This window comes from Bos mutus, chromosome 25, assembly GCF_027580195.1.
Source record: "Bos mutus isolate GX-2022 chromosome 25, NWIPB_WYAK_1.1, whole genome shotgun sequence".
Classification (NCBI taxonomy): Eukaryota; Metazoa; Chordata; class Mammalia; order Artiodactyla; family Bovidae; genus Bos; species Bos mutus.
Window position 1 is genome coordinate 25,149,512 of NC_091641.1, and position 9,664 is coordinate 25,159,175.

General features: G+C 50.5%; 1 protein-coding gene across 1 annotated transcript; it reads left to right on the plus strand.

Moving 5' to 3' along the window:
- The first annotated feature begins 1,869 nt into the window (after positions 1-1,869).
- On the plus strand, positions 1,870-8,754 carry ITPRIPL2 (ITPRIP like 2). The gene has a single exon (XM_070363079.1). The coding sequence runs from the start codon at positions 2,533-2,535 to the stop codon at positions 4,129-4,131; it is 1,599 nt and encodes a 532-aa protein (XP_070219180.1). The 5' UTR covers positions 1,870-2,532; the 3' UTR covers positions 4,132-8,754.
- Positions 8,755-9,664: the final 910 nt, after the last annotated feature.

Below are 9,664 nucleotides of genomic sequence, written 5' to 3' on the forward strand. Positions count from 1 at the left end.
TCCAGTTAAATCCCATGGACCAAGGACCCTGGTGGGCTACAGTCTATAGGGTCACAAGGAGTCAGACATGACCAAGTAACTTAACACACACACACACACACAGAGTAGTACAGTACATCATTTACTGAAGGTGGCTCCCCCAAAAGTCTTGTCCACATCCTAACCCTGAAACCTGTGAATATGCACTTAATTTAGGGACAAAGGGGCTTCAACACGTGAATTTTGAGGACACACATTTCAGTCTATGGCACCACCCCAGTCCAGGTTAATCATTGCATTCTCTTCTGTGCGTGTGCACAATCGCTCAGTGGTGTCTGACTCTAGCAACCTCATGGACTGTAGCCCACCAGGCTCCTCTGTCCATGGACGTTTCCAGGCAAGAATACTGGAGTGGGTTGCCATTTCCTCCTCCAGGGGGTCTTCCGGTCCAAGAGATTGAACCTGCGTCTCTGGCATCTCCTTGGCAGGTGGATTCTTTACCACTGCATTCTCTTGCTTGGTCACTTCTAGCATAGGACTCAGGGTTATCCCTAGGCATGACATTTGCTGCAACTTTCAGGCAACCAAAATCTTCTTTTCCTTTGCGATGAGGAAAAGGTCAAATTAGAGCAGCCAGGGGCCTCTCCAGACAGATTGGCAGAGAGTGCAGCCCACTTAGAAGAAAGCAGAGCTAAGGAGTGGTTTGAGAAAACCTAGATCCAGCCATACTGAAGTATTCTAGGATCTTAAAGGACGTCTCAATTAACCTGACAATAAATGCTTTTAAAGCTGCATGTCTGTCACTTGCAACTCAAAGACTCCTGACTTAATAGACTTTGATCTCATGGTTAAAGTTAATAGGAGGTGGAGACAGGTATCTGAGTACAGTTCTGCTTAGCTCTGAGAGGCTTTCCTGGGAGGAATATTGGGGCTTAAGTCAGGAGCCATCCTCTGAGTCCTGATTCCCAGATGACTTTTGAGTTCTGACATTTTTAATATATCTACCCTTGCTCTCCTTTACTGGTGGTGGAAACAAGGAAGGTGCAATGAGTGTAAATAAGTTGTTTAAAAATTATAAGTTCAGATAATTAAATAAATGCTGATAACTTCAGGGAGTGCTCCCTGTTATGAAACAAAAGAAGGATTCCTGGGCTGGGGGGCCAGCGTAGGCCCTGACAAAGGACCCTTCTCAGGAAGGCACGGCCTCCCAGGTCCTGCTTCCCTGGAGCCAGGTGCTGATATTCAAAGCACAGCTCTGCTAAAAGCTGTGTGACCCTGGGCAAGGGCTGAACTTTGTCTGTGCCCTAGTTTCCTCATCTGAAAAATGCGGGAAATAATAGTGCCCCTTTCGTAGGAGGACGTGAGGAGCCAGCGTGTGTGACCTGTGTAAAGGCTGTGATTGTCCCTCCAAGCCTGGCTCCTCCTCAATTCCGGGTCTCGGGAACCCACCGTCACCCCCCACAGAGAGCCTCCAGCTTCCGCGGGGCAGCCCCCACCTTGTCACTCCCTCACACACTTTTATTCCTTTTCAGAGCATTTTTCTGCTGTGGGACGCCTCCTTTTTTTTTGTTTTCCTCTTTGAAAAAAGGCCGTTAAGCTTTAGGAAGGGCACCATTAGCCTAATCTATTTCGCCAACTGCTGTTTCACCAGCCCCTGGTCTGCCGGGCACACAGTAGGTGCTCAGGAGGTATCGGTTTGAATAAAGGACGGCGGCACGCTGGCAGGGGCCGCTTCCGCTCCAGGACCTGCCACGCCACCAACACCCCGCCGCCGCGGCTTGCTGGGGTGAGGGGGGCGGTTTCGGGGGGAGGGCGGGGGGTGGACGGGCTCCTTTGCGCCGTCTCCACCTCCTTCCTTTCAACTTCTCAGTGCAACTCTGTGTGAACACAACTCCAGAAAGCTCCCCGGACAGGCGACCGCCCCGCAATCAGAGCCTTCCTATCTTCCTTCGGGCAGGGAGGACCGGGAAGGCCAGCTGCCAGCGCGTCCCGAAGTCCCTCCCGCCGTCCCGCGTCGCTTGAAGGCGGAGGCCCCGGAGGGGGCCGACCCCGCCCGCCGGCTCCGCGCGCGGTTTCCAGACTCCGGCATTTCCTCCCCGCTAGCTGGCGTGGTCTCGCCTCCCCTCGGAAGAGGAAACTCCTGGGGCCGAGTAACGGGAACAAGCGCGGAGGGGAGCGGCGAGGGATCTCTGAGCCGGTGCCCCGCAGCTCCGGGCGGGCAGCCCCGGGTAGGCGGCGAGCGCGGCGGGACCAGAAGCTGGCCGCGGGCGGGGCGGGGAGGGCCGCCGGGCCGGACGCCGCGCACAGTCGGCACAGGGCGCGGCCGGGAGCCGGGGCGGGCGGGGCCGGCCGCTGCTGGAAGGAGCGCTTGAGCTGGGAGAGGAGGCCGAGCTGGAGGGCGGCTTTCCCCGGCCCGGCGACGGGGGAGCCGCCGCGGAGGCGAAGGAGACCGGGACAGTGGGGTTGCCCGGGCGCTGCGCGCATGCTGGGCCGGGGGCGCCGCCGGGGCTCGCGCCCTGGGCTGCTCCGCCGTCGCTGCCCCCGGCGCCCGGCATGTCGGTGCACTACACCCTCAATCTGCGCGTCTTCTGGCCCCTGGTGACCGGCCTGTGCACCGCCCTCGTGTGCCTCTACCATGTTCTGCGGGGAAACGCGGGTGCCCGAACCGAGCCCCCAGACGGCGCGGACGGCGGCTTCCCGCTGCTCAAGGTGGCGGTCCTCCTCCTCCTTGGCTACATCCTCCTGCGCTGTCGCCACGCTGTCCGACAGCGCTTTCTGCCCGGGCCTCCCCGCATGGGGGGCCACTCCACCTTCTCGGCTAAACACTTCCCCGAGCCCAGCCTAGACATCTTGCTGGAGAGTTACTACGAACACGAGGTGCGCCTGTCGCCGCACGTGCTGGGCCACAGCAAGGCACACGTGAGCCGCATTGTGGGCGAGTTGGTGCGGGCTGGCCGTGCCCGAGGGTCCCCAGGCCCCATACCTGGGGGAGCGCTGGCCTTGGCCTTCCGCGGAGACTTCATCCAGGTAGGGAGCGCCTACGAGCAGCATAAAATCCGCCGGCCCGACGGCTTCGACGTGCTCGTGCCGCTGCGCCTCCCTCCCCTGGTGGCGCTGGAGCCTCGGAGCCTGGGCTCAGAGCCCGAGCTGGCTCCAGCCTTCCACGGCTGCTTCGTGTGTGCACTCAAGGCGCCGCCAGGGGCTTCCGGCGGACACTGGCTCCGGGACTGCAAACCCTTCTCCGACGGCTTCTGCGTGGATGTCCGCGGGCGGCGCCTCCTCTCGGCCACGCTGGTACTGCGCTGGTTCCAGGCGCACCTGCAGCGCTCCCTGGCCACCGTGCGCTACAGCCTGGAGGGGCGTTGTCGGGTCAGCCTGACCCCGGGCGGTCTGGAGCAGCCGCCCACCCTACACATCTTGCCCTGCCGCACCGATTACGGCTGCTGCCGCCTTTCCATGGCCGTGCGACTCATCCCTGCCGTCCATTTGGGCGACAGCGTCTTCCTGGTGGCGCCACCACCGCCACCCTCACCTGCCGGGCCCCTGTCGGAGCTCCCGGAAGGCCTGCGTGCCGATGCCCTGTGGGGGCTGAACACAGCGCGCCAGGAGCAGAAGCTGCTGAGTTGGCTGCAGGAAAGGGCCCCTCCAGGTGCCTGCTACCTCAAGTGCCTGCAGTTGCTTAAAGCTCTGCGAGACCTGGGCGCCCGCGGGCTGGACCCGACGGCCGCCGCGCAGTGGGGACGCATCCTCTCCTCATACGTGCTCAAGTCGGCGCTGCTGGCGGTGCTGCAGCGCGAGGGGGCTCCGGCACCAGGCTGGGACGAGGCGCACCTGGGCGACCGCCTGGAGGAATTAGTGCAGTTCCTCAGGGACTGCCTGCTGCGACGCCGGACGCTCTTCCACTGCGTCCTGGGCCCTGGAGGGGCGGCCACCGAGGTGGGCCCGCTACCCAAGGTACTGCGTGAAGCTGCCCCAGTTGACCTCCTGGCGGCTTTCGACCGGCAGGTTCGGGAACTCGCAGCGGCGCGGTTGCTGTCCACGTGGCGAAGGCTGCCCCAGCTTCTCCGCGCTTATGGCGGTCCCCGCTACCTCGTCAGGTGTCCGCCACCCCGGAGTCAGCGCACCCAAGGGTTCCCTGAAGATGAACCATAAACCCTGTTAGAGCCCCCACCTGGCCCAGTGCTCCTGCAGCCCCACTCCACAGGTGGGGCGGGGATGGCAGTGAAGCCTGTTTAAGTCAAGGAAGATGACCTGCAGAAGGGGTTGGAATATTCAGAGCAGTGGCATCTGGCAGCTTAAACATCACCCCGGCTCCACCATCCAGATAATCATGGCATCTTCACACCCACCAGAGTGTCCTGGATGAGCTATGGAAAGACAGCCACCATCGGCAACTGAGAGTTGGTCCAAATGTTGGTTTGTGTGGAATGATTCTGTAGAAAGATTTAGCTTTTAGGGAGGTTCAATAAAGCAAGAACTAGCTGCAGAAAAAGTTCCCTCTGCCAGTTATTTAGAAGATCTCTCTTGCCCCCCAGTTTAAAGAAGCTAATGGTTTTTGTTTTTGTTTTGTTTTTTACATAACTACTTGGTAGGTCCTGGTTTCCTGGTTGTCTTTTTAAAAATCTGGACCTTTCTCTACAACTGGAACTGTAATTCATGTTCTGAGGTAGTTTCCACTGTTCAGATAAATATTAAGGTCTTTTTAAAGGGTTCCATCAAGGGTGTTTGACAGGATTGTGAAGGATTAAGTCACAGGTGTTGAGCCGCAGTCAAGAGCTGGTTAGCGAAACTTTCAGAGCAAACAGCACTTTATCGATCAGTTCTTTCATTTTGGGGTAATTGCTAGTGCCACGTGTGGCATTGGAAAGGGAGGCCAGTTACATTTGCTATGAAGGGAGGTGCAGTCTTGAAAAGCAGGCTTGCTCAACACAGCTCCAGGCAGGCGCTGGGATGAGCGCTCATCAGCCCCTGCTGTGAGCCATGCTCAGGGCGGAGTGACAATGCTTCAGACAGCACTGGTGAGGGCAGAAAACATGTTGAGTCTCGAAAAAGATGAAGTTCACTCTGCCTAGCAAGGTGACTCGCCAGGGCTTGCTGCTGGCTAGAGGGAGAAACCTGTTTTTGTTTGTTCATTTTTGTTTTAAAGTCTTTTTAGCAAACTCCTTTTCTTTCTGAGTTTAATGAGATAGTGAAGAGGCAGTGCCTGCTCTCAGCCAATCTCAGTGATCCTTCGTGGTTGGGACGTTTTGCTCTGATTGCCTAAGCAGCCTTTTAGCGGCCCAAAGGCCACCTTTGAGAAGCAGTTGGTTCAGCACAGGTCTTGCGATGCATTTCACTTAGAGTTCAGCATCTCTGGGCTCTGTGCTTGAAGATCAGTTATTTCTCAGTCCGTCAACAGGAGAAAGACAGCAGGGGAGGGCAAGCTAAGGGGAGATGGAGGGAGACAGCCCTTGTCAGCTGTACCCTCTTTCTTCTCTTTGAGCATAAACATCACCAGGCTGAGTGTATTTTGCAGGCCGTCCATTCTGAAATCCCTCTGTCCTCCCAATTTTCTAATAGCTCTCAATTGCATCAGTCAACATGAAACTCACTTGACGTTTAGAATGGGCCATCATCTGCTGAATAGAAAATACAACCAGTTCCAGTGATACACTTTAGGTTTTTTAACTTTTTCTTTTTTTAACAGAGACTTTTAAAGGTAAAACTTGGAAGACAGAAGTAGTCACGTGAATTGGGCCATTGTTTAATTTCTGAGCTATTTGGAGGGAACTTTTAAAACTTTTTAGGGGCCCTACTTGGCCACTGTGGGGAAATCGTTGTGAATAGATGACTTATAGGGAATCCTTCTCATCAGAACTGCAGAGATTTCTTAGTCCTTTGCAACCTTGGACTACAAGAGAAACAGTTGCAAATGTTGTGCTGTCTCTTTGGGGTTGCGCTGGGGACATTTCCCCTGGATACCACAAAGTCATTCCTAGTTTTTGAGGTCAGTGTTAGGTCGTAAGGTACTGCATTTAGCAAAGGAATCAGTCTACCAACTTCCTGCAAAGATATAAACTGCACAGTGTTTTTTTTTTTTTAATTACTTTTTAAATAAATTTCAAGAGTAAGTAGATCTTTATATAAATATATATTTATAATGTTTCCATACTCAGCTACAATTTCCCCTGTAGTTGGAATAGGGGAAAGCGAGGCTATTGGGGGGGGGGTATTATAAAGCTTTAAAAGCTGAATTTTCCAAATATTTCTAGTTAAGTTGATAGGTTCCTTTTTTGAATAGCATTTTGATGTTTGAATCTAGTAACACACTTACTGTTCTTGTAGTTTCTTTGTTTTTTTTTTTTTTTTTTAATTACCCAAAGCCTCATCCATCCTCAAGATTTTTAAATTTTATTTTTTTTAATTAATGGGGCATTGTGTTTGTGAATTTTTAAACTATTAATGTTTTATTTAAATGCCATGCTGAACAATTGTTCTCTGTACATGGTAACCAAAAACTTGGAGATTTCGATCAATTTTGATCAATGTTTAGTAATCCAAAACATGTACTGTGTACAAACGAAATAATATGGCATGTTAGCCAGGTGTGATGGTTGCCCATGGCACTTAAATTAAGCTCAATTCTCTATTTTATTAGGGCTCCATCATGTCCTTGATCTGAAATATATACATTTTTGGTGTATACTTGGTACTGGAGATTCATAAATGCAAATATTCTCATTCCAGAAGGCTCAAAATTGTTCATGCTCTGAAAAAAAAGATTAACTGTCCAGCCGGTGTCTGAAGAAAATATTTTGGGGAGATGACTCAGCCTTTTTGCCGTAAGACACACTTTAGTAACTCCCACTGACCAGTCTTGGGAGCCATGTCGAAACGCTTGTGGGCTGAGAGACGGAGATTTTTTTTTTTTTTTTTTTGCAAAATGAAACTGAAGCTGAAAGAAGGGAAAATGTGAGCGAACGAAGAGAAATCTGAAGATTTCAGGAAGGAGGACTTAAGATGGATGTGAAAGGAAGAGCTGGGCAGAAGAATTCACTCCATGGGGTGAAATCACATGAGGGTGTGAGAGAGGTTTGGGTTAGGAAACACGTTGTTTAGATATGTGCTATTTCAAACCAGGGGTCGCAAACTCAGCAGCCTGCAGAAGCAAGACAGGGAGGTAAATAGGGGAGGGGTGGGGGGGTACTCTACCCATCTTCATGGGGCACATTGCTCAGTTCTATGCAGGGAAGAGGGTAGGGTGTGGCTGGAAATAAAAAAAGTCAGGATTGTTTTTTAAAAAGGAAGCTTTCTGATTTTTAAACAACATAATTTTAAAAAATCCAAAACACATGTGGGCCAAAAATACATTTGAATGAGCCTGGGGGCTACCAGTTTGCGATCCCTGCCTTACACAGTTAACCCCTCAAGTATGAATAAGGTTATATTTATTGTTATGGGTATGATGTTGTACTATGTGGTTGGGGGTGATATTTCAAGTCTACTTTCTCTCTCAGAACTAAGCTTTATTGTAGAAACAAATCCCCCAAATTAACACTGCCACAGGTAACACTTAACTTAAAATTCCCAGGAGGATTCTCCATCCTAGAGCCGAAAGAGTCAGACTGGATATCAGGCCCCTGGGGACCAGCTCTTGGCATTTCCTTCGTGGTGAGTTGGGCCTGAATTCCTTGGCTCTATCAGAGTCTGCAGATGAGTAATCAGGAAGGATTGTAGAATAACTTGTTTCTTCTTTATTTGTGTATTATTCTTATTTTTAAATTAAGTTTTGTTTTTTAGTCGTTTCCTAGCCTTTGGGATGATAGTTGGTGGCAGTGAACACCAGAGAAGCATGCCAGGGCCTCCCTGCCAAGCTTCTTAGGCTTGTTACCAGCCCCACTGTTAAGAGCACTGTTCTGATCAGATGTTCCTATCTCTTTCTGCCTCAATGGCTCCCACCAAAAGTGACGTCCTAGCTGGAGGAATTAAACTAATAGCTTTCCAAAGTGTTTCCTTTAGCCTCAAGAAGTCAGTCACTTTTTCTATAAAATGTGGCTTTTGACCTTGATGATGATTTAATTGATCATATACATGGGGAGGAAGATTATTATTATCCCTCCCCAGTGGTGGAAAAAATAAACTTCATGGACATTTCCATTATCCCTTGGGAGGGAAAAAAGTTCAGTGTTATCATTGTGGCATTTGTTAATTTTTTTTTTTTAATTGCTTGTCTGTTTCCTAGACACTACTGTTAATTTTTTTTATACTTTCATAGCACATGATTCAGTGGGAATAGAGCAAGTATACGTTGGGAGAGGATGAAGATATATGTGATCATCTGTACAGAGAGAATGGACTAAAACGTGCAGCTAAATCACATGTAATCTCGTTTTTTAAGTATCAGATATTCAGGAATATTGTGAGCACCGTTTACTTTTTTTTTTAAGTGCCTTGATTCAGTCACTTGACTTTAAAACATTCCTCTTATTTTATTGTTATTTTTAGTGTGGATTTTGACCCTAAACTGTGTATTATGATGCTGTCTATCGGCTGCGGTCATAGCATATGTTTTGTTCCAATAACAGAGACCAAAGAGGTGATCAAATATGGTTCAGCTGCTACAGTTGTGTGATTAAAAGGTGCTTTAATCACACCAAATTCCCATGGTCCAAACAGTCGAGGCCAGCCATTTGTTTTCTATTTCAGGTTGAAGTAAATTTGCACTTTTAATCATATGGGTCATTGGGGACCTTGTTCTTTCATACTTTGCTTTATTAATAAAGGAACTTATAGAAACCTCTGGACTGAATATCAGATTTAGAGAGAGTTCTCATATTCCGGGAGGGTAGCGTGTGGCTATAATGGCTTGTGATTCCTTACACAGGCCACCTGCTTTCAGCGAGTGGGTGTATGGGACGCTTTTCCACATAGCAAAGCTGGGACATTGTACAGAATTGACATCGTGCACAGGTGGGGAAGGATGCCAGTTCATGGCTCTGTGGGCAGCGTGGGGTCTTGCCTTCAAGTAACTTTTTTAGCAAGAAGCTTCTGGCCCTGTCCCTCCTCTCTGCCTCCCACCTCCACCCGCCTCTACCCTCAGTTCGCCTCTCACACACCAAACACAACTCAAGTCTTGGCCTGTGGCTAATTTGTAGCTTAAGAATTTTGCCCAGAAATTTCTTAGCGCCCCCCCACCCCACCCCAGGCCCTCTCCAAATGGTAAACATTAGCTAATAAGAAAAACCACCAGGCTTTGTGAGAGATGGAATCTCAGAGGCCGCTAGGACTCTTCAAAGTCTTTAGAACCAGGTGGAAGTTGGCTAGTTAAACAGTGGTTGTGTAGAACACTTGCCTAAGGGAAAGGGGTGTGTTTTGATTAGTTTTCAGCAGTTAGTTCTTGGGTGGCTCCTGTCCCCAGGGGGTGAGGACATACAGAGGTAACAGATAGGGTCTCTCTCATGAATTCACAAGACGCCTTGAGAGGCAGTCACTTAAAGAAGTCATTTCCATGCAGTGTGGTCGGTGCTAGGTGGGAGGAGGGCCTGGGTGCACAGAAGAAGTTTCAGGGAGGGCTGCTTGAACGAAGCGATTTGCAGTTGAGATCCAAAGATAGACAGGAATTCGCTGATTAAAGGGAGTTGGGCTGGAGAGCAAAGCTTCAGACAGAGGTGACGGGAGCAGTCAGTTTGGCTGGAAAGTGAGGGTG

Coding starts and splice junctions, on each gene's coding strand:
- ITPRIPL2 (XM_070363079.1), top strand. CDS start 2,533: ATGTCGGTGCACTACACCCTCAATCTGCGCGTCTTCTGGCCCCTGGTG.